Genomic DNA, 25985 nt, shown 5'->3' with positions numbered 1-25985 from the left:
GATGATATTGGGACCAAGAAACACAACGTATCTGGAAGTATATTTTTTACCATCAAGGAAATTAGACCAGTCAATGGCAGAAAAAACAGAGAGAGAGAGAGAGAGAGGTAGAAGGCAGAAGGCTATAATGAATCGTCTTCTTGAGATACCACAGAATCTGTTTAAGTGCATTCTAACGTTAGTGATGGTTGATGCATGTATTGACATACTTGATTCATTAGTAAGGCAAGGTCGAAAACGAATAAGAGTCACATATTGCAATGCACTCACGGCACTGTGATAGAGAGTGAGATCATAAAAAGATGGGTTGTCTGATGTTGATCGTGCAGAAGGAAGGAGCTATAGGAGTACTAATCAGTTTGGCCCCAAGCATGGATATCGGGTGAAGGATGTCAAGAACATATTTGCGCTATATATGAGAGAAAAAGACCGTATGTGTTGTGAACAACTTAAATACCCAAAAAATAATATAAAAGTCCAAGGTCCTTTAAAGCAAAACTCTGACTTAGGCATGAAATTAAGGACAGAAAAAAGTAGAAGAAGTGCCAATAACAAGAATACGAGGATATAAAGAGTTAAATTAGGGTTACACAAAATAGAGGCATATGCCCGAGATTCAACAAAACCATTGTGCAAATGTGCATTGCTTAGATGCTGGTACCGTACCTAAGGTGCCTGTTTGATGCCATATAGGGGCTCGTTAGAGCTTACACACATGGTTAAGAAAGTGAGAACCTCAAAATTCTGGTGGTTGTTCCATGTAGACATCCTCATTGATAGAATCATCAAAAAATACATCGTGAACATCTAGTTGGTGAACAAGCCAACTTTGATAGAAAGCCACATAAAAGACAACACTAATGGTAGGGGGTTTGATGACAAGGCTATTTCAAAATAATCAATGTCCTCTTTCCGATGAACACCCTTGGCAACAAGACTGGTTTTATACTGCTTAATTGAATCATCAACCTTCCTTTTAATGCGATAGATCTACTTACATCGATCAAGTTATGTGATGAATTAAGAAGAACAAGTGTTTAAGTTTCATTTTTTAGCAGGGCAGAATTCAGTTTGCATAGCATCACACCAATAGGACTGGGCTTGAGCTTGTTTAAAGGTAGTAGGTTCTATGTTGATGAACAGCTGAGAGAGAAGGGCAATGGGAAGGGGGTGCTTCGTTGATTGAAAAAGCCTGAACTCAGCTCATGATAAAATGTGGATGAACCCATTGAGAGGACACTGACACATCTGGTAGGGGCAACTTGTGAATGTCACTAAGTTGACGAGATGTCACAAGTTTGAAACCCACTGGTGGTGCCCCTTGCCGCAAGGTTGAAGCTGAGTGTACTCTTTGGTTGGCGGGGGCCTGAAGGGTTTTTACCAACTGGAGGCCACCCAATGTGAGGTCAGTGATGGGGGGAGGGGATTCCCTTGGACTATAAAAAAAAAGTTTTATTTCAATAAAAATGTATTTTTAATGTTAAATTATCAAAAAATTAGTTTTTTATTGATTACAAAATTAAAATTATCGTGTCCTTGTGTCCTGTTTTACGAAAAAAAATTGAACTTACGAGTCGAACTCGCATCACGCATCTCTGTGACAGGTTCTCAATTTATATCAGGGGATTTGAAATCCCCAATATAAAGGGGCTGGACGAGAGATCCGCTGGGAGGGGTCAAACGATAGACTGGCAGATCTTTCATCCGTTGATTTCCCTCGGATCTGAAGATCTGAATTATTCAAACGCCCTCTAAGAGAAACCTTGTTTACTGCTATATGGGCAAGGCATATGTGAAAGCAAATCATTCCAAACTGTTCCAAGACATACGCTTGACTTGGACCAGGCCCTATTGCATCCTGTTTTACTGGCTCCCTTTCAGACCGTATGGAAGTTGAAACCCAATCTGGATCAGAATTTGGATTCTTAGACCCGAATGGATGCGGATCCAAGTGTTATTCAACTAAAATTTGAATAACATTGGACAGGCAAGAGCAGGCAAGGACCCGTTCTATGTCTGTTCTTAATTGCCAAGGGTTGTATCGATGTTAGGGATGATATTTGAAATCGACTACTAACGGGGGACTCCGCTTATTTGGTAGGAGCAGCTACTGCACGTCACCTTGTGTTGGGACGTTGCAGGTTCAAAACCCAATGGTATAGTTGTATAACTGGTAGGGGTCTGCCTGCCTAACCCCAGCTTGCCTTAAAAAAAAAACATATTTGAAATCAACTATAAAGTAACTGTTGGATAAAGTTTTTTTTCGTATTATTTTATTATTATTTTTGAAGAAAATGAATTTTATTAATTTTTATTGTCCAACTAGCCTCGACTTAAGCAAAAATTATAACATTTGTCGAACATGTCATTGTTCAATGATTCATCAGCAGCTTTGTTGAAATTTAATTTTGAAAAAATTACAAAAACATCCAACTTTTGGCATATTTATAAACACAGGCACAACTTTTAAAATATTATAAATACACACCTAGCTTTTCAGAATTGCTTTGTTAACTAGGCGTGTATTCCTAATAACTCAAAAGTTAGACTGTGTTTGTAAATAGGCCAAAAGTTAGGCGTGATTTTGTAATTTTTGTTTTAATCTGATATTCAGTTGGCTTATTTTTTACCAGGATATTTAGCTGTTTTTTCTGTTTATTAAACACAGAAAGCCGACCCGCCTAGCCAGATGCTTTGAGCCCTTGCGGGCAGAATATTTAGCTGTTTAGTTATACTATGATTTCATATATTTCTAAATCTTATAATAGGAAATTTAGTATATTTTTTATAAATTAAAAAGTAAAAGAAACAAAGCTAAAAAAGTGTCCTATCACATATTCAGGTTTTATAGGGAAAGCATGATGTTTCAAAAGACAATTCCTTTATTTAAAGGTATTGTGGAAAGCAGGATCCCCATTGTATCAAAATGTGCTTCTCCTAAAGTTTTGGAAGTGCATAATTTCATGTTTTCAAAGCAAGCTTTTTGATATATGTCTCAAAGATGATGATCAACTTGGTGATATATCAATTTCAACACATATTCATGTATGGACGTCTATCCCCATGTAAACTTGAAGAATCTATGTACATTTCATTGCTTATAAGGAAAATGCTGCTAAGCATAAGAGTCTTGCCTCAAATATCAACAATGAAGAAGGTTATGCTGTACTGCTTGCCCATGAATTTTATGCCTGTTGCATTGCAGGATCTTCTTTTTTTTTAATCCCATCAAAAGTAGGAGGACAATTATTTCCATGGATAAAAGAATTCAGGAAATCATTTTCTCTGTGCTTCAAGTCTATCGGCGTTCTTGCCTAAGTCTCATATGAGCATTATGTATCATTGCCTCCATATCAAGGCCCTCTTTTCCTCTTCTTGGTTTGCTAGCCATGAACGACTCAGGCTCTCCATGATTCCTGCCCTCGGCAGCAAACCTCCTCTGTGCTGTTTCATTTGCTGTAGCTGCATAGTTGTATGCTGCAATGTTGTCAGCTTCATCATATTCTGGTGGTTCAGGTGGAGCTGATGGCATGTAACCATGCGGGGGAGCCCGTGGAGCTGGTGTTGGCGCTGTGGCTCTGGTGCGAGGTGGGGATGGTGCTGAAAGCCCACCAGCATGAAATGGTGCTGCTGGAGCCTGAGGATACGAATGCTCAGTGTAAGCCTATCAACTAGTAAGGGAAATATCTAAATCAAGGAATTTATGCCATCAGACTGAACTGACCAAACAGACAATCAATTCCATTGAGAACATGCCTTTTTTTTTCAATTCCATAATCCTAGAGGCATTTTAGTCTAGAAAGCTCATGACTTTTGTTGCATGGAATACATTTTAGTCTAGAAAGTACATCTTTGGCGATGTGCTTTGGTCAATTTACCACTGGTGGTTGACAGAAATTCAGTCCATGAAATTGGTTATATAAACATTAACTAAACAAATAGAAAAACGATAAAAAATAGCAACCTGCATGAGAAACATTGCATCAAAATGGCATTTGACCTTACACTCAAGAATACTGAGAACATATAACCGTACAAGATTCTTTTTTCACTTACAAGTGTGGGCAGATTTCGAGCAAGATCCACATGCCAAGTGGTTAAACTGTTCACAGATTGGTCCAGTCCTTGCTGTACCTTTCAACTAAGCTGAATGATTTTTTTACTTAAATGTAAACATGATAATTTCCCTGACTCTGAAATTGGCACTCCATAATTACAATGGGATCAAGCAAAAGTGATAGATTATCATGTATTTTTGTCTCTGAAATACTACACACAAAGTCACAAACTATATTTGGTTATTCAATTCTGATATTTAAGGCTTCACTCCAGCTCACTCAATTCTCTCCTTAGTAATAACTAGCCTAGCGTACAATATTGTATGTTTTAAATGTGGATCAAATACTCAGTTTCTGCTTTGAGTACTTTCAGAGTATGTACATCCCTGAGGTTGTCAACAACTTGTCTCCTTGAACATGCCTAATTACTAGACCGCTCATTGCAGTTTCTTTTATTAATGGATTTACAAGGTAATCACCTTTTTCATTTCTTGTTTTCAGATACCTTTCATTCAGTGGGACAATCTTGCAGCAAATGTCCATTGCTTCTGTTTTACATGGGAATACCACATCCCATGTGTCATTGTTTTCTCTAGGTTACCTTATGGATGAAAACAATCCCAGTCTCTATAAATCTTTGCAAATGCAATTACATTGTCTACCTTTTAGCACATTTGACTAAGTATTTGTATTTCACACCCTCACACAAGAAAACACTGAGATGGCTCAATTCTGCCCTTTTCATATGCAAGGAACCATTACCACTACATCTCATGATAAAATGAGGATGAACCCACGGAGAGGTTAAATTTCCAAATGCAATGATGGACAAAACTCATGTCAAGTATGACACATTAATTATGTAAGAAAATTCTTATTTCTAGACATAGATTTAACCTGAGATTCCAAAAACAGATGATCCTTCCCAGAGAATTTTTTTTGGACCTGAAATTCTGTGAAAATAGCCAAAAAGGGCCTACTGTAATGTCTGTGCTGTCAGCCATAGTTACGTTGATCCAACTCAAGGTCAGACATGATCAATTTATATTTCCCTGAGATTTTTTAGGTTTTATGCAACCTAGCAACCAAAAACAGATGAATAACTTATCATATATTTACATATAACAGCGAACTTTTCAGTTAATAGCCACCTGAAAACTTTGTTTTCGCATTAAGGCATTCCTGGTGCTATATTGATGCAGTGATGTTTCTGTTAAAATATAGACATGTATCATATATATATATATATATATATATTGTTGTATCCAAAATACCTGATAGGGGTATTTTGGTCCTTTCACCATGTAATTTTATTTTTAGGGTTTTTCTTCATTTCTTATTCTTTATTTTTTCTTTTGTATTTTTTCTTTTTTATCTTGGGATCATTGGGGCCCCACTTGTGTAGACGTTGGGGCTCCCCAACGTCTACCTAGTGGGAGCCCCAATGGCTCCCTCTCTCTCCCTTTTCCTCTTGTATATAAAGGGGTGCATCCCCCTCATTTCTTAGTAGAGTTTTACCTCTCCCTTCAATAAAGATTATTTCTTTTTAGCCTTTTGGCTTCATGCCTTTGTGGGTTTATGTGTTTTCACTTTATGTGCATTTGATTACCCCTTAGTGGGTATGTGTATTCGCACTTTATGTGCGTATTTATGGGTTTATTCTTGAACCTATTGTATTCAAGGTCATTTTCTAACATGGTATCAAAGCTAGGCGGTGATCGAGTTATTTTTTGATGCATTGGGAAGCGTGTCACTCAAGAAACTTCAAGAAAAATGGTGAAGTATTTGTTGTTTCTCTTCTCTTTCTTGAAGACACTCGGTATGTATTCTTGTTCTTAAAAGTATCATGCATTATGAAGCTACTTTCTTGATCATTTATATGCATGTGTTTCATCTATCATTATGTTTTTTAAATCAAAATGTATTTTGCACATTTAGTGCTTGTGTTATTCATTGAGCTTTTGCCTTTTTCGCTCTTGCACATTAAGTACTTGTGTTATTTAGGTTTTCATTGAACCTTTACTTTTTTGCATATCACATTTCACTTATTCGCATGTTTTAAAAAATTTTAAATGATAATTTTTAAATCGGTGAACTTGTTTTTCTAGATATATGATTGCTCAAAACTTGCTTGAATGGGTCGTTTATCATGTTTATCTTCCAAGCATAATTTGATGTCAATCTTACTTAAACTTGTGTGTATGGCTTTAGGAGTGTTTGTGATTATATTTCAAGTCTTACATGTGATTTAAAATTTTGTATTGATGGACATACGTGGTTGTGATAAAATCTTTGACTCTTTGAATTTAAATTTTTTAACTTTGGTACTTTGAAGTTACATGCTTAACGTTGTTTGAAAGCATGAATTACATATGTGTGGGAAGTTCTTAAAGAAAGTTGGGTTGAGATTGAAATTTTTAGTATATGAAAGATTGTGATAATTCACGTACTTTTATACAAAAACCATAATTGATATTGTATATTATGGGTAGTGATAGGATGTTTATTAGAGATTCCTTACATGTTTGTGCCTATCCACTCAAAATCTTGAATATGGCTTTTTTGTGTGTTTACGGGAAAAAACTCGACATATAATTGGACCGCCCATGAAAATTCTATAATATGATCAACAAAGTTTACTTAATGAGTCATTTCATATATATTTGAGCAATATTTGTTTTAAAACTACTCTTGCCTTATTTATTAAAAGGAGTAATCGTGACTTGTTATTTGACCTAAGATTTCTCTCTTATGTAGTGATGTTTTTCTTAAAAAATCTTAAATATGATTATCTTCAATTATGTGTCTCATTGTAAGCTTTATACATGTCCATCATTTGACTAGATTAATGCTTGTTACATTCTCTTTTCACATAATTGTTTTGTGACTAATTTATGAGTTGGCTCTAAGTTCGAAAATCATGTGTTTTATTACTAATGAGTCTTATTGGTCTTTGCTTAATGCACTTGACTCTCATTTGTAATCTAATCACTTTTTGTGAGGTTCTCTCATTTAATAGTCTTGTTTGTGTATCTTAGTGCACTCTTGTTACTCTTTGTGTAATTAATGTATGAATGCTTTTAGTAATTCTTGAGTGTGGATTTCTCCCATTTGAATTAAGTGTTTATCTTTCCTCTTTGCTTTGCATAATCATTTTTGAGTGTTGTAGTTCTTGTTGGTGAATACTACTTGTGAGACTTCCACGGTTCTTGTGAGAAGGGTGTTTGTGAAAATCCTTCGAAGTTTTGATTTGTGAAGGATTGTTGTTTGAGAATCATGGTGGTTCTTTTGAAAGTTTTGTTGTAAGCTTTAGAAGGTCTTATTGTAGAATTCCATTCCGTGTTACAAGCTTAATTCCTTAGTTTGGATTTTCAATATTGCAAGTTTGTAAACTTCTCTTTTTGTGTGTGAATTTTTTTACATGAGATTTTCAAACTTCTTAATTTTATCATCTCTATTAAAAGATGCCTACGTTGGCCGTGATTTGTTCAAGATTTTCTTTTTTGCATTGAATTGCACTTGTGCATATAATTGCATAGCTAAAACTTGATTCGATTCTTGGACTATCCCAAAACGATTCCTTCACATGGCATCATGTATTTGAAAGAATATCTTTTTTGAGTATTCTTTGCCTTTTATGGCACTTATGTTGTCCATTACAAGTTGTTATATGATGCATAAATCATTTTTTGCCTTATTTTTTTTATGTCAGAGATGTTTGTTGTGGTGAGTTATGGGCACCTCGGTTTAGGTCAATTTTGGTTGTCATATGTGGTTTGACTCAAACTAACTGTTTTATGTTCTCTGATTATGAGTGTGTTGTATCACTCGGTTTCTCTTTGGCCATTGATTTTACTATGGATGCTCTCTATTATGAGTACTTGTGATAGATATATATTGTTTTTGAAACCATAGTGTTTCAAAATTTGTTTAAAATTGTCAATATTATTTGCATTAGTGTTTTTCTTTACAAGTCTTCTTACCTCAATTGATTTTCTCCTTCTATGCCTCCTATCTAAGTGTCATCTCATGTAGACAAGAAATGTTGTTCACACCTTCGTGTGTGTTTTTAGCCCATTGTTGGCTTTGTTCTCTTGATCTAGTAGCTGATACACTTGTCTTGAGTGTCATTATATGTAGACAAGACTTGTTGTTTCACACCATTGTGTGTGATGTTGGCCCATGGTTGGCTTTTGTGTTCTTGTTCTAGTCATTGATACACTCATTTCAAGTGTCATTTTATGTAGACAAGAGATGTTTTGTCACACCTTCGTGTGTGTTTTAGCCCATGGTTGGCTTTGTACTCTTGTTCTAGTCGTTGAACATACTTGTTTTTTAGTGTTATTATATGTAGACAAAAGATGTTTGTTCACACTTTTGTGTGTGACTTTAGCCCATGGTTAGTTGTTGTACTCTTGCTCTAGTCGTTAATACTCACTATAAGTATTATTATATGTAGACAAGAGGTGTTTATACACACCTTCGTGTGTGTCTTTAGCCCGTTAGTGGTATTATATTTATGTTCTTGTTCTAGTCGCTTATACACTTGATTTGTTGGTTTTGGAGGTCTAATGAGGTGATTGTTTGTAATGGATGAGCTATTGTTGAGATTTGCAAAATTCCATATTTATGGGAACGTGTAATTTGTTTTTCATTTGCATATGAGATTTTCTAACTCATGTTCATGTTTTATAGCACAATTTGTATGTGCACATATCTAAGGATATATCTTTGTCCCATAAGTGGACTTGCATGTGTTTTTACACTTTGTTCTGGTGTAAGGTTCATACCTTTTCTTTTATTATTTAAAGCATTTCCTTTTGAAAAATCTCTCTCAAGAGAATTGCTTTTGCCTCTTGTGGGCGAAGTAATATACTTGATTGAAGTATGAGTGTCCATAAGTGACTTATTCTAGTATCAATTCATTACATGATATCGTATGCATATGCTCATAATAGCTATTACTCTTGGGCACTTATTAGAATTTTTCTCATTTTTGCTTAGGTTCTTAAAAGTTGGTCTATATAAGACTTCTTTCAATACTAAATTATTGCATAATTCAATCTTGCCTTGATTACTTCTAATTGATTCAATGTTTTTAAGTGGTTGGACACCATTAAACTATTCGAATTAGGTTGACAAAGAGGGGCATCGAATTTGTTGGGCTCGAGCTAGCGGGTTTGTTTGACCAGCAGGAATATGAGTCAATATAATGCCACATGCTCCCTTTCTAGATAAAGAGAATTTGACATATCAGAGACGAGTATAAACCTTTAGTAGTCTGCTTGGACATAATAAAGGTTTTGTATATCCATGAATGATCTACTGGAACAAAGTAAAAGGAAAAAAAAGCTTGTGCAGTTGATACCTTGTTTTTTTTCTCTTCTTATTTTTCTAAACAGTTATATAAGTATAAAATAAATGAATGAATAACTAAATTAAATATAAATCAACTGCATCCAAAGAAGGAAAGGTGATACCATGATACTGCCACATAAACAATTAAATAGTGCATAGATGATGACAAGAATACTTATGTTGGTGAAAATTATCATAACAAGGATTGGTAGAAAATACCTGATCAGATTTCAGTTTTGGCGATCGTGATGAAAAGAATTGAAGGAGTTCAAAGAACTTTGATTGCCCATACTCAGCAACTGCTTGCAGGTAAAGGACTGCCATATGTCCAGCTTTTGTCTTCAACTCCAGCACATTGTGGTCAATATTCCACTCATGCTTTTCTATGTATGGCAGCAAGATGGTACCATACACATAAGATGCTCCCTGCAACCAGTCACAAGTCAACAAAAAAGAAAAAACAAATGATTCTCTACCAAACAAGAACTCGACTTGCTATTTAATCTAAAAGCAGCTATATCACAAAGCTTACCCTTGTCTTTGGATGCCACAAATAAACAAAGAATGCCAGTTTGAATTCATCATACATTGGCAACCTACAAAGTCATATTTAAAAGAAAAATTAGCGATAATTCATCTATGTACCCAGAAAATACCAACTTCTCTGTCATAAACTAACGAATGGGCTGATAATGCAGTTTCTAAAATACAAATAACATCAAAATGATTCCAAAAATCTCTTAAAGACAAACAACATTGACTTGATCCTAAACTTATTGTTTCATTGGTAAAACAATAAATCATGTCTGAGAAACTACGGATTGACCGTTCGGATATCTTCTTGATGATGGCCATCATCAAAATGATTCCTAAAGTGACTTCTGGCAACAATGTTATGACCTATCCACACTTCATCTAGTTTTAAGTTGGCTGAGATGTATTCCTTGAATAAGATCTAATTTGGTATAGTTGTCATTTATCTTGAGATATGCTCAAAAACCAAAACGGAAAAGAAAAGCAAACATTTGGAGAAGATTTTCAAAAACCTTTTCTATCCCTATGCCTACTTAAATTTGATGCAAGTATATACTAGAATAGCTACGATATCATATTGTCAGCTTCTAGTCCAGTTAAGCATTCAGACAGTGGCGTAGCTAGGATTCATGTGAGGGGGGGGGGGGGGGCAAACAGGGGTGTAGGAAAAAAAAACTGGTTTGATAGTCGGGGGCAGCGCCCCCGAAAAAATTTGTTTTTGAGATAAAAAAAAATGGCTACAATTATTAATAAAAATCTATTTCATATGGACAAATCAAACTATTTGCTGCAGTCAGGGCTGGTCTAGGACTGGGCTGGGCTAAAAAAATGGATAAAAATCTATTTCATATGGAATCAGGGTTGGGCTTTTAAAAAAAATTAACTGTTTGGGGAGGCAGGACTGGGCTACAGCCCAGTCCTGCCGCCCCCCCCCCCCCCAGCTCCGCCTATGCATTCAGAAGTTAAATTTGGGAAGGAAAAGAACTTTCCTGAATCTCTGAAATCATTTTGAACATGGTTTAGAATTATGGCAATTTCAAAATCACGATAACAATGTAGTTTTCTCTTAGAAGCATCTAATGGTCAAAACCAAGACGAGAAAAGCATGAATCTGAGGAAAGCAATTACCATGAAACAAGAATGCTTCCAACACCTTCAAAAGCTGTCAAAAGCGCGACTATGATCCTGCAAAAAACATGTGAACACGGAAAATATTTACAATCTGAAAAAGTACTTGAAGTAAAATTTTAAGGTAGCTTGCATTGAAACATAAAATTCTATATTCAGATACATGGAACAAGTTTTTCCTTACTATTGTGCGTACAACCTAGAAGAGAAATTCCAATTCCAAAAAATCCATGCCATAAAAAAACTCGAAAAACAAGGCCTCGTGTTTGTGCTCCCGGAAAGTCCCACTGAAGAAAGAGCCTCAATTATTAAGGGGAAGTTTGTGAGTTCGAATTACTCGTAGTTACTTGACCATGAGCACAATATGATCATATAAACCATAAAAGTGCGTCCGTCATCTCCCTTGGACCCATGATTTTCGTCTTTGTTCATTTTGTCAGTTTTCAGACCAATCCGGAGAATTTGAATCCAATATAAAAAAAATGTTAATTCGAATTCAAAACCGGGTAAATTGGATCCGTATTAGAGTTTTTAAAGTATTTTTAAATATAAAATTTCATGTTACTAAACCAAATCTAGACATTTAATTTTCTGGTTTATATGGTTTGTATAAGTTTTAAAAGTTTTGAGTTTTAGTTCCTAAAAAATGTAGTGTACTAAGTGTAGTGTTTGATTGTACTTGAAAGTCTGGAGAAATTATCTAGGTTTTAACATTTGCATGTTTGGTGGGTTATTAGAAATTCTTGACTCTTGGAGCTTGTGGCTGCCAATAAATTATGTGACATGACAAGCTCTTAGAGCACAAAATCTACAAAAGATACCTCTTGAATCGCCTATTGTAAGGATGCAAGTAGGCTAAATAGATTTTTATTCGGTTGGTATCCGACCCAAAATCCGGACCATCAACTTCCATGGAAGCAAGCCAGCGAGCACAATTTTGGATCCAGCCTTGAAATTGATGCGATCATATTTGAATTTAAGTGATAATACTGGATCTGGATAAAAAAATAAGGATTTTACATTTAAAAAGTGTGAAGGAATGGATTTGATCCAGATCCAAATGCAGACTAAAAGAATACAGATCCTAATCCAAGTCTGAATTCCAAAAAATCCTGATCATGTGAGTTTGAATAGGAATGAATATAGAATCAGAATTTATTTGCAGAACCATCTCTTATAATAATGTGTTGGATTTGGATAGGAGGTCCTACTGAATTAGTTCATTTGCCTCCTACTTTTAAGGAGTTGGATCTCTCCGGGCATGGGTAAATGATAAAAAACCCATAGTTACTAGACGAAGCAGGTTATATGTTCTCCCCCCGAACAGGCCAGTTAGCTACATCTTGTGTTCGGGGGGTCCCACAAAGCACCACGTATTTAAGCATGTGTGTCTCGTATCCCCATGTTTGTCACCATTAATTAGCATTGGAGTTTGATGCGATTGCAAAGACTTAAGTACCCTCTCCTCCATTGGTGCAAAAAAAAATGATGATTCTAGAAAAGGAGTGGTTGTAAAGACTTAAGTGCCCCGAAGATGATTATTTAAGACCCAGTCTCTACACTGTAGGATTATCCGAGAAAGAAATCTTCCCTGAAGGAGGCCATGAACATCAACCCTCTCACTCTCTCTCTCCCTTCTTTTTCTGCTTCTGTGCACATTCAACAGAAGATCCTACATTGCTCCATCAAGCACTGACTGACCTGCACATTGACTGTTGTGGAGCCTGATTCAGAGTTTTTACCCTTACAGGAGGAGGGTTTGGGGGCACCTCCCAGCGTAGGTAGTATCATTCAACTAAATGAGTTGTGAATCCTGATTCAGAGTTTTTACCCTTACAGAAGATGGGTCTGGGGGCTCCTCCCAACGTGGCTAGCATCATTCAACTTGAAGAGTTGTGGAGTCTGATTCAAAGTTTTTACCCTTACAGAAGGGGGGGGGGTCTGAGGGCTCCTCCCAACGTGGGTAGCATCATTCAACTTGATGAGTTGTGGAGCTTGATTTAGAGTTTTTGCCATTATTGGATGAGGGTTTGGGGGCTCTTCCCAGCATGGATAGCATCGTTCAACTTGATTCATTGTGGAGCCTGATTCAGATTTTTTGCCCTTACAGGAGGAGGGTTTGGGGGCTCCTCCCAGCGTGGGTAGCATCGTTCAACTTGATTCGTTGTGGAGCCTGATTTAGAGTTTTTGCCCTTACAGGAAGGGGGTCCGGGGGCTCCTCCCGGCACGGGTCCCAGGTGTCATGGTAAAAAAATGTACAAGGTGTCATGGTGAGAAAGACATGTTTGTTCCAAGCAAGGTTGGAAGAAATCAATGGAAAATCCAACAAGGATCATGCCAGAATCAAGACGTGGATGTCAAGCGAGAATGGTGTTGTGCAACTCAAATAACACAAAATAATAGGGGTCTGGTTTTTAGTTAAAATGAGGAATAAAATGACAATAGAAATCGTTGAAAATTTACAGGAATAAACTAGACTCAATAACAAAGACACAACTTTTTACGGATTTGGAATATGACCTCCGGTTAAGGAGATATGGCCCTGACAAGTTGGTCCTAATTCGAGTAACGATTTGCTTACTGAATAACACTACAAATCGCTATAGTGAGATCCAACAACACTATAAATCATTGTGGGGCTCATTGAAGACCCAAAAACACTATAAATCGCTATAGTGATTTGCGGAAGACACTACAAATCGTTGTTGAAAAGCTGGATAACACTATAAATTGTTGTGGGGCTCGTTGGAGACCCAAAAATACTACAAATCGTTGTAGGAAAGCCCGATAATACTACAAATCGCTGTTGGAAGGCCCCAACAGGGATCCGCGCCGGGGGGGAGCCCCCGGACCCCCCTCCTGTAAGGGCAAAAACTCTAAATCAGGCTCCACAACTCATCAAGTTGAATGATGTTACCCACGCTGGGAGGAGCCCCCAAACCCCCTCCTGTAAGGGCAAAAACTATGAATCAGGCTCCACAACTCATCAAGTTGAACGATGCTATAGTCAGTGTGTAGGTCAGTGAGTGTTTGATGGTGCAATGTAGGATCGTCTGTTGGATGTGCACAGAAGTAAAGAGAGAGAAGAGAGAGAGAGAGTGAGAGGGTTGATGTTCATGGCCTTCTCCAGGGGAACTCTTTGCCTCCCTTGATTTCTTCTCTAGAGAGAGAGAGGGTTTTACAGTGTTTTACGGAAAAGGAAGAAGAAGAAGATGACGATGAAAAGTTCAAACAGACATTTTTGATGGCTCAAATTTGTTTCGTCGGATGACCATCGGATCGCCGACTCACCATCGGATCGTCGGCTCACCATCGTTTCGCCGGATCACCATCGGCGAAACGATTAAGGTTTGTTTCGCTGTGTAGACTTTGAAGAGTCAACATCATCCTCGACTTTCTAGATGGAGGACATGTTTGTCTTTTTTTTGAACTGTTTGTTTTTTCTTTTTTGAATGAAGGGCATTTTTGTTATTTTCTTAAACCGTCGCTTTATGAGAAAAATAGCAAGAAAGGGTAGTTAAGTCTTTGCAACCACACCAGACTCCAATGCTAAGTGATGTCAACATACACGGGAATACGAGCCCCATGTGCTTGTATATGTGGTGCTCATTCAGACCCCCGAACACAGACGTGGGATTCAGTGAATCATCAGGGGAGAACATACACCACCCCCTCGTTACTAGAAAGCCAAATGGATACAGGAAGTGATGTGTGAAGCGGAATCAGAGAAACTAGTGCTAAAAAGTAGTATAAAGAGTGAAGCAGGATTTGTTTTAGAAGTGATTGTGGAAGTGTCTGAGGAGTGAAAAAGAAAACATGAAGGAAACAAGAGGGAAACGAGTGGAGTGAGGGGAAAGCAAAAAAAAAAACATTAACATGGTTATACATACGACATCATTTAACATATGGTTTTTCTGGAGATAAGAGGGAAATGATTTAACATAAGGTTTTCGGGAAACACATCATTTTTCTTCGTACAGTATGCTATTTTTTCTTTAAAAAAAGAGGATGAAACAAGGGAAAGCCAATAAGAATCGAATGGAAATAAAAGGAATGTGAGAAAGAAGCGAATGCGAAGTGTGCTTTCCTTAGGCACATTTGTGTGTCACGGAAAATGGCGGTTTTCTGCGGTGGGTGTGCGTTTTTGTGGGGCCCAAGACAACACAAACAATGAAAACTGTTGTTTCCACAGAAAACCGTCGACGGGCGTGCCAAAACGGTTCCCGTGGGGAGAGGGGATCCGATTTTGTTTCCACGACAAGCCTTTCCATGGAAGGGGGTGTTGTGGCACCTCCTTCTGTGACATGCAAACACCCCTAAGAGAAGCAAGTTTCCCTCACACTTTCTCCTCTTGTGAGAAGCGTGGAACTTCCTGCTTCAAAATCGTGGTTCCCCTCTAGAGAGGTGCTTCCAGTAACCATGGAATGACCAACTACGCACTTAATCCGATCCATACTGTCTGATCAGGATTTGGAAAATGTTGGGAATCGACCTTGCATGGGGACGAATTTGCAGCGGGATGAAGACTTTGTTGTTACGCTCGAAATCGCGAGGGAGTCCAAACTCTCAACCCTTCTCCTATCTCAATGCTTTTAGTAACTAGAATTGTTATTTTCTTTCTGTGTATGTTTTGTATATTTTCATACTACATTTATAGACATGAAAGGGTTCAAATTTTGGGACACAACCCTGGGAGAAATCCCTTCATCCCCCAAGAGACATGTCCCTTGTATTGTGATTGTTGAAATAGCCTCCAACAGTCACTTATGGTTATACAACCTTGCATCTCCTACTTGGCCATAAGAAACTTCCTGTGTTAATATGCTTATTCTCAACAAGAACCTTGCATACACACTTTCTGAGTAATATTTACTCTCATCGTATTTATATGCTTGTTCTCAACCGGAACCTTACATACACACTTCCTGAGTAATCTTTACTCTCATTGTATTTATATGCTTGTTCTAAATCAGAATCTTATGCACACACTTCCTAAGTAATCTTTACTCTCATTGTGTTTATCTGTTTGTTCTCAACCGAAACCTTGCATACACACTTCATGAGTAATCTTTACTCATTTGCCACTTAGACATATCTGACTCTCATCTGACTTACATGTCTAGTGAAAACATCCTCAGTGACTGCCTTGGTTAGCAAGTCTGCTACCTTGTCACTTAAAGGAACATAGTCCACTGCTATTTTATTTTTCATAAGCATATCATGAATATATTGATATTTAACTTCAATATGCTTACTTTTAGAGCTATCAACTCCTGTTTGTATTAGTCTTATAGCAGCTTTATTGTCACAATATAGTTGAACTGGATCTTTTGTAATATCCAATTTCAACTCATTTAAGAAACAATTTATCCATACACCAAATGTGGCTATCATATTACAGGCAATATACTCAGCTTCCTGGGTATGTTGTGCCACACACCCTTGTTTCTTGCATGACCATGCAATTGCCCCACCTCCTAACATAAATACATAACCAGAGGTGGACTTTGCTTCATCTCTATTACCAGCAAAGTCAGCATCTCAGTATTCTACAAGCTTTAAACTATATGACTGATAGCATAGCCATATCAAAAAAAAAAAATCACTGCTTCCCAGTTAGAGAGCCCAGGATTACTTTGATACCTACTTAGTAGCCTTACAACAAAACTTAAGTCAGGTTCAGTACAAAGCATTGCATACATCAGGCTTCCAATTGCCTGAGCATAGGGAACATTCAACTTTTCTTGTACATCCTTTAGACAGTCATTCTTACTTAACTTTTGGCCTTTTACTACATTAGTACATTTTGCCTTGGCACTTTACATTTTAAATTTTTTTAAAATGTGGTCAAGATATTTTCCTTGACTCAGACATAGCAATCTCAATTTTCTATCTCTATAGATTTTAATTCTAAGGATATATTAAGCTTCACCCATATCCTTCATTTTAAATCGAGAACTTAACCATGATTTAGTCATATTTATCATGTCTATGTTATTTCCTGTAATTAATATATCATCAACATAGAGGGATAACACAGTAAACTTACTCCCACTTTTCTTGGCATATACACAGTGATCTAGACTATTTGCCTCATCACCCAATTTGGTTATAGCATTATGAAAAGTCAAATACCACTGTCTTGATGACTTCTTAAGTCCATACAAGGACTTATTTAACTTGTATACTTTATCTTTTTGACCTTTAATTTCAAAACCTTCTAGTTGTTGCATGAAAATAATTTCATTTAATTTATCATTTAATAAGGTTGTTTTCACATCCATTTGATATATGTCAAGATCAAAATAAGCTAACAATGCCAAAATAATGTGAATAGATGCCAGTTTGGCAACAGAAGAGTAAGTTTCTTTATAATCAATCAATTCTCGTTGAGTATAGCCATTTGCTTCTAATCTTGCCTTGAATCTATCAATAGATCCATCTGCCTTGAGTTTTTTCTTAAGAACCCACTTGCTACCAATTGCCCTATCCATTAGGCAAGGTAGCTAGTTCCTAAACTCTATCCTTTTCTATGAAGTTCAACTCATCTTTCATTGCTTTCTTCTAGAGTTCAGACTCATTAGAAGCAATTGTATCTTCAAAACTCAAGTTATCAAGAACTTCATCCAAATTCATGAAATAACATAATTCTTCACTCAAGAATGTATAATAATCATTTAAATATGATGGAGGAGTTCTTATTCTTTTCTGTCCAGTTACTGATTGTGAAGTTTGCTCATTATTCACAACTAGATCGTTATACTCTAGCTCTTGAATGGGTATCCTAGGATCATTTATGATATCCAGGAAGACATCATCATCTTTAGGATAAAAAATGCTTTCTTGAGTTTTAAAAAATTCTACCTTTCTACTCTCTATAAATCATTTTTCAGGATTATATAATCGATATCCCTTTGATCCATTTGGGTATCCCATGAAGATGCATTTGATAATTTTATTATCTAACTTGTTTCTCATTTGACTAAGAATCAACACATGAGCAGATGACCCCCACTTTCATAAATGACTCAAGTCTGGCTTCCTACCAACCCATAATTCATGGGGAGTAAGGTATACAACCTTAGAAGGAACCTTATTCAGGATATACATGGCAGTGCAAATTGTTTCTCCCAAGAATTTCTTGAAAAGATTTGCACGTGCCAACATGAATCTTATCATATCCATTAAGGTTTTATTCCTTCGTTTTGCTACACCATTCTGTTGTGGTGTATATGACATCGTTGTATAAGGAATTATATTATTATCAATGCAGAAGGTCTTAAACTCATCAGAGTTATATTCACCTCCTCTATCAAATCTAATAACTTGGATTTTTCTTCCTGGTAATCCTTCAACTTCATGTTTATATTCCTTAAATTTTGTTAGAGCTTCTGATTTCTTAGAAATTTGGTATATGTATCCATACCTAGAGTAATCATCTATAAAAGTGATGAAATATGATTTTCTTTCATGTGTTTTTACGGTTAAAGGTCCATAAATATCTGTGTACCAAAACTAACAAATCACATGACCTACTTCCCTTAAGAAAATGTTTTCTTGATATTTTCCCTAATATGTATAGTTCATATTTTCAAATTCTATATTTTTAAGGGAAGGTAATAATCTCATGTAAATTATTCTTTTCATTTTATTGACATTTACATGCCCTAACCTTAAATGCCATAAATATGCATCAACATTAAATGCACAATCAATATAACCAGAAATATTCAATGTATTACTTATAGAAGGAGTTATATTAAGACAAAAAAGATCATGTTTAACATCATAGCGACCCCTGATATTCACTTTTTCATCTTTTTCAATAGTGATATTGTCACTCCGAAAGCGAATTTTGAAGCCCTTTTTAGCAAAATTTCCTACTGTTAAAAGATTCATTCTTATGGAAGGTACATAAAGTACATTTGTTAGTAGAAGACTGGTCCCTTCTACCTGAAGCCTATAGGTCTCTATCCCGACCACATCATTATAGGTGTTATTTCTCATATACACCTTATGATCTTAAGACTTCAACTCCTTCATTTCTTTAAGTTCTTCCTTTATCTTAGTCATATATTGTGTCATCGTTAAATTAATCCACCACCCTGATAGATCGCTATCTGCAATCAATGATTCAGACACAATGCATACTAATTCTTATTCTCCATTTACTTGCTTTCCTGAAGTCTCTTTCTTGGTTCTATTTGGGTAATTATTCTTGGAATGCCCAACTTTTTCACAAGAGAAACATGCTCCCCTGATTGCAGTCTTGGAGTTCTTGGTTTGCACTAGACGCTTCTTGTTGAATTTATTCTTCTTAAATTTCTTAAAGAATGTGCCTTTAGGCTTGAACTTGTGAGAAGTTGTCAGGAAGGATTCTTGAGTATTCATAACTTCTCCTTTTTTGTTTTTTGACATATGCTCTTGCTCAAGAGCTAATTGTAGATGGAACTCTGTTAGAGTAAGGTTTTTTTTGTTTAACCTCATGGCAATCGACACCATCTTCCATTTTGGAGGAAGACTATTTAATATGGTAGAGATTTGCATGTGCTCGAGAATATCATTTCCTGCTATGGCTAAATCCTTAGCTATTAACAACATTCAAGTCACATGATCGACCATGTTGTCTAACTCTTTCATCTTGTAAGAGTTGTACTGCTCTAGAAGAAGTTTAATGTGGGTTTCTGAAGTCATATCATACTTTTTCCTGACTTCTTCCATTATTCTTTTCGCAGTGTCAAAATCTTCATACTCGGATGAGATCATCTTGCATAAATGTTAGAAGAGTTGCTCGAGCAAGTTGATCATCTTCAATAAACTTGTTATGAGCTTTTTTCTCTTCTTCAATCGATTTATCAATTAGTGAAGAATTTGCATTGTTCAATACGTATAGGGTCTTGTTATGTGTCAATAGATATTCTATTTTTCTTCTCCACATTCCAAAATTTGTACCATTGAGTTTTTTTATTTTGGACAACTCCGCCATGACTATTCATTTTTCCAGTTTCCTAATTATAAACAAATATTAGAATTAATAAAATATATTTTAATTAATATTTGTAAATATAATTAGTTTTGATCCTTCTAAGCTAGTTTATCATGCAATACGATCTTTAAGTATGCAATAAACTTACAAAAATGGCTAAATTTAAGCACTTTTTGACAAAGATGAGTAGTTGGTAGTTTTCTAAAATCGAGAATCACTTTTCTACAATTTCATAAAATAATGTGAGAGGTTTTGTGTAAACAGAAACCTGTTTTTGCAATTTTTTGAGTTTATAAAAAAGATAAACCTCTTTTCTACAATTTTCAGAAAGGCAGAAGCCTTTTTAAGAAAAAATGAAAACAAAAACCTCAAAATAGAAATTTTGAGTTAAATAGAAAGATTCAACCCTCTTTATGTAATTTCAGAAAAGATCAGTATCTTTTAGTAATTGTAAAATTTTCTGAGTTTAATAGAAAAGCATGAAACCACTTTTCTGTAATTTCAAAAAAGTCAGTTGTAGTTTTCTCAAATTACAATAAATTTCAGGTTTAATCTGATTTTTTTTAATAAGCATTATACGTTAAACGAAGGGAACTCGATTAGGGTTCCTTTTCGTTAAAAAAAAAACTTATGTTTTGAGAAAGGAGGGGAGCCTGCCGGAGCAGCGCTGATTTTCTGGTAAGGGTTTTTTCGACGACCTCCTCTGGTTTGTTCGGCGATACCCAGGTAATCAAAAACCTTTTTCCCTTTCTCCTTTTTTGTTTTTTTTTTTTTCGTTTTGTTCTGAGAAAAGAGGAGAAATGACAACTGAAGAGGCGTTGGAGTGACATCAAATTTTTTGATGATCAATGATGTCCAGACAAGGTACCCTTTCCTTGTTAGGAAATCGGGCTCGATGAACTCTGTCGAAACTGCGACACCCTTTTTTTAAGGATTATCTTTGGTTATCGGACTCGAGAATGAAAGTAAATTATTAATTTTTTTTATGTACCAGAGATTTGGGTTTTCTGTAATTGATATTTTGATTGCCCTTTGAATGAATAGAAAAACACTGTACTAATCTCAATCTCTTATTTTTCTATTTGATTTTTTCAGGCAATTGTTATGCTCGAAATCGCCAAGGAGTCCAAACTCTCAACTCTTCTTTTATCTCAATGCTTTAGTAACCTTTATGTGTATGTTTTGTATGTTTTCAAAGGGTTCAAGTTTTGGGACACAACCCTGGAAGAAACCACTTGTGCAATTGGATGTTAGTAGGAGCTTAGCAAATCCAACTGACGGGACATGTCTAACCCAAACAAGTACCCAATAATGTAAAGGGCTCGGATCAGGTTCAGATGTAACTTGTAGGCACTCCTGAATCTCGCTAAATAGGATTCAAAGCCAGATTTAGGATCAGATAGGAAAAACTCACACCAGATCCCGATTAGCTCAAATAGCTAACTGGGCATATTTGGATTTTAATATATTTTGGATTCAGATTGAGATATAAAACTCTAAGTTAAATCTAATTATGATTATTAAACTCTACCAAATCCGATTAGATATATTTAGGTTCTGGTGGGCATCCAACCTAACCTAAATCTGAACCGTTGACATCCTCCTTTGCTTGATTACTACTTGTTTGTTTAGAAATAAGCATGTGAGTAGTTTAAAAGATATGTCTATGCACAAGGACCTTCAGGTTTCTTTGGTGAAAAGTAGGGAATCCCATAGGGATGTCCAACCCTAGGATCCCCTCTTGTCATGTTTACAATTGCCCTTCCTTTGAACTCTTGAGGCTTTATGTTGGGGGCTCAGTGAGGTTGGATATCCATGACAGGGCCCGAATCAATGTTATCGGCTTGTATCATCCGATAAGTATCGTATAGGCAGAAAATCGATAAGCTTCACCCTTGAATCAGCTATTTTTAATAAATATAAAAATACTTAAAATTATTAACTTAAAATTATTTTAATGGATTTAACATGTGTCACGATTCTGATTGACATGTAATATTTTTAATTATTTTTTGGGTCAATTCAGAAGGATTCACTTGAGTATCGGTATCGAGCCGATTCTGGTGAATCGTTGGCCAAACTATGTACCGATACGGACAACATTGGCCCGAACCCAACCTTTTGCACCCATACGGCCAGCCATAACTCGAAAAGGTTTCAAATAAAAGGCAGGGACTTCATACACAGCCCTTTTGGTGTAATCCAGGGACCCCGAGGTCCTTTCCTCAGAAAACGAGATTCCAGTTGAAAAAAAAAAACAAAATGAACAGGGTAACGAACAATTCCTAACGACAGCAGTTGTCATATCGTATATCACGCTACATTCCATTACCATGGAGGTGAACGTGGGACCCACTGTGAACGTATCTCACGCTTCCCAAGTGAGATGTACGGTGACGGTTGAATATCACCCACAAATCAGTTATATACAATATGACCATAACTGCAATCACTCCTAACGATATATCTCCAGTTCCCCACCCGCCATGGACAACAACTAAGGCGCCTCAACAAACCCACAGAAATAACAAAAATAAAAATAAAAATGCTCACCAAAAGCACGAAAAAAAAAGCAAAAGAAAACAAAAGGACTCGAATCGAGACAAAAAATTAAAGGAAAAAGAAGAGTTGCCTAGTGCTTACCAATATTGGCACCAAAACCTCAAACTGTCGATCTCGACCCGATTTTTCTCGACCGTTTTGAAGCACTCGAACGCAGGATAAACGTATCCGAGAAGCAACCTATACATGAGATCAAATTACTCAACTAATTAGATCGCTAATCAAATGAAAATAACTCTAAAATCTATCACGAAAAAAAGGATTAAAACTAAAGCAAAGCCCGAGAATTCAAGGAAGAGACTCACGTGAGGCTCCCGGTGACGAAATCTCCCAGCATTTTCGCCTCCCTCTGAAACCCTAACGCTTAGAATTACGCTCTCAGAGAGAGAGAGAGAGAGCAAGCGAAGATTTGCTTTCGGAAAAGATTTGGAATTCTCCGGCCAGAAAACGGCGATCAGCGGAACGTCCGATTCGGTATTCCGGCGACCGGAAGGAGCGATCTACAGCCCGGGAATTGACGGAGTTCTTCGTCTCCGGTGACGGGAAACTTTGTAAACGTAAGGTACGAAACGCGCGACTTGATCATTTATAATTTTTGAGGTGGGACTGGCGACGGTAAAAGCTTTCCCCAATGACGAAAACATCCTTCTTCTAATGAGTAATGACTAAAGTACCTCAGAACTTTCCTTATCCGCGTCGGTTGATGATGGGCTGTTTCTTGAAGTTGACGTTTCTTACTTGGAGAAGAAGACAAAGGTAACGTGGAAGCTTTGGTTTCTCCGAAATGACGTTTTTACCCTTTGACTTTTTAGTCTCATCTTTTGGGCGTGGTCGCAAGACTTGGGCTGCTCTGCGTCCAAGCTCGGGTTGGGACTGTAAGCTGATGGCTGAAGGGAAGTAGGATGGAGGCCGCTCAAACTGAGTCCGGATCAGGTGCAATTACATGGCACACAAATTCTTCATTAAGTACAGGATTGTCCTCCATTATGACTTTGGGCCCTACAACTGCTCGAGGCAGATCAGGTCATGCTGAACATGAGCGTTTTTTCTCGTGCCGACATCGTGGCCGTCTGTTTGCATTTTGGATGAATGCCACCTGGTTTTTGTTAACTTTTGAGCTTTTTAAAAATGCAAATCGGATGGCCACGATGTCAGCATGAGAAAAAACGCTCATGTTCAGCATGACCTGATCTGTTTCCCATCAAGTGCTTAATGTACAAATTTTTGTGCAATAAGATCTTTTAGCGCTCAAGCTATTCTCTCTAGAGAGAGAAAGAGAATCTAAGTGATGGGACCCAAAAAAAAAAACACATGGTACCCATAGCCAACACTTTGGAATGCTATTGGTTGGTTAAGTGATCCGGGTGATCACCTCTGTCACGTGGTCAACTTTCTTCTGGTAATGGTTGTTTGGGAAAGAAGAATTGAAAATGCTATTGAGGAACAGTAGTAGTAGTTTAGACATTTATTAATTTGAATATGTGCTTAAAGCAAAATTTGACACGTGCTACATTTAAAGGTAGTACTTTCCAATTCCAAAATTGAGGGTGGTTTTGTTTAGGAGCACGTAATTAGTTGGTAGTTGAGGAAATCCACCGAATCACTAACACCCACCCTTTTGAGACTTGAGAGCTTCAATGTAACAAATCTTAAGAGATGAGATGGGGTTTGGTGGCCTCATATGGTTAAGATATCCTTCTTAACTACTAGCTCCCAAACAACCATTTACAACAAAAAAAAAGAGTTGAAAAGGGAGATGACAAGGGTGTTCATGATAGAGTTGCCAACTACTACATCTAAGATGAGAGAGATTTGGTGCTGCTAAATTCTTTCTTGTTTTGAGATTTTTTTTCATATCCAAGTTTTTGAAATAGTAGTCAGTGTTGAGTTTCTGGTGGATCAACTCACTACAAGAATTTTATGAATTAGCGACGGATGCTATTCAACGCTAATCTGTCGTTGAATTGTTTAGCGATGGCTTAGCGATAGATAACGTCCGTCATAATTTTTTGATCGCTAATTAACTCCAGAACTTATATGTTGCTACTTTCATAATTAATTCGTGATGGATTAACGAATATCATGATCCATCGTTAAATAAGTACTGATTTGGTTTTGCGACAGATACATATCCATCGCTAAAATTTAACGACGAATACATATCCGTCTCTAATATCCATCACCAATTTAGCGACTGATTAGCAATGGATTATATTCCATCGTAAAACATCGGCTGATTTAGTTTTTTGAGACAGATAAATATCCGTCCCTAATCTATCGTTAAATTGGCGACGGATATTATTCATCGCCAAATACCGTCGCCAATTTGCGATTGAATTTCTTTGAAAAATTCATCGCTGAATATTAGCAATGGATAATATCCGTTGCTAATATGTCGTAAAATTTAAAAATAAAATAAAATAATTTTGTTTGAAATATAAATATCGAGAAAAAATTTCTCGTTATATAATTTATATAACCTGTGTATAAAAAATAAAGTACACATAAAATATATATATACAAAGTAGGTGAAACAAAATTAACACAAGTTATAAGTGAAACAAGTTTAATAACCCAAGATAATCCTCGCCAAGTTCTAATTAGTTACAAGTAAACATATACAAAGAGTTTTATTTGAAACAACAAGTACGTGAAACAAATTCAACACATGAAGCTAACCTTCGCCAAGATTTAGAGCATCATCCTCTTCATTGTCTCGATCTGCCTCTCCATCTATGCCTCCATCAGCTCCTCTACGTTGATCATCTCCAACATCTTACAAGAGAATCAAAATTTTAGTATTAATAAATAAAATATAATGAAATAAATTATATGCAATGTATATAATCTAAGGCAATCAAAGTAACATGGTTGAATGACACATAGACTAGCAATAAAGTGAAGGACATTAATAGAATTCAGAGGTTGTCAAAAAAAATTTATAGTGATGAAATCATGCTTATATGTGTTCTAAAATTGTCAAAAAACTTTCATAGTGATTCAATCATGCATATATGTGTTATAAGGCAGTCAAAAAATTTCATAGTGATTCAATCATGCATATATGTGTTCTAATGTTGTAAAAAAAATTTATAGTGATTCAATCATGCATATATGTGTTCTAAGGTTGTCAAAAAAATTTCATACTGATTCAATCATTTATATATTTGTTCTAAGGCTGATAAAAAAAATTCATAGTGATTCGATCATGCAAATATGTGTTCTAAGGTTGTCAAAAAATATCATAGTGATTCAAGCATGCATATATATTTTTTAAGGCTGTCAAATAAATTTCATAGTGATTCAATCATGCATATATGTGTTCTAAGGTTGTCAATAAAAGTTCATAGTGATTCGAT

The 25985-nt window shown here is 36.3% G+C and overlaps 1 protein-coding gene across 1 annotated transcript; it reads right to left on the bottom strand.

Annotated features, from left to right (window-relative positions):
* Positions 1-3071: 3071 nt before the first annotated feature.
* On the bottom strand, positions 3072-23184 carry LOC149837886 (putative HVA22-like protein g). Its single transcript, XM_090006257.1, has 6 exons — positions 22932-23184; positions 22708-22806; positions 11079-11135; positions 9949-10012; positions 9636-9842; positions 3072-3637 (listed from the first exon to the last, which is right to left on the bottom strand). The coding sequence occupies exons 1-6, from the start codon at positions 22961-22963 to the stop codon at positions 3299-3301; spliced, it is 798 nt and encodes a 265-aa protein (XP_089862383.1). The 5' UTR covers positions 22964-23184; the 3' UTR covers positions 3072-3298.
* Between the last annotated feature and the right edge of the window lie 2801 nt (positions 23185-25985).

This window comes from Nuphar pumila, chromosome 5, assembly GCF_984573655.1.
Source record: "Nuphar pumila chromosome 5, dmNupPumi1.hap1.1, whole genome shotgun sequence".
Taxonomy (NCBI): domain Eukaryota; kingdom Viridiplantae; phylum Streptophyta; class Magnoliopsida; order Nymphaeales; family Nymphaeaceae; genus Nuphar; species Nuphar pumila.
Note: the sequence above shows the minus strand (reverse complement) of the source record. Positions and strands in the feature narration are given on the sequence as shown.

What these genes read in the sequence shown, in the direction of transcription:
- LOC149837886 (XM_090006257.1), bottom strand. Translation starts at nt 22,963, where the DNA reads ATGCTGGGAGATTTCGTCACCGGGAGCCTCAC. An exon ending in AGGTTTTGGTGCCAATATTG is followed by an intron (nt 11,136 to 22,707) that starts GTAAGCACTAGG and finishes TGTTTTTTGCAG; the next exon opens with GATCATAGTCGCGCTTTTGA. An exon ending in GGAAGCATTCTTGTTTCATG is followed by an intron (nt 10,013 to 11,078) that starts GTAATTGCTTTC and finishes ATGACTTTGTAG; the next exon opens with GTTGCCAATGTATGATGAAT.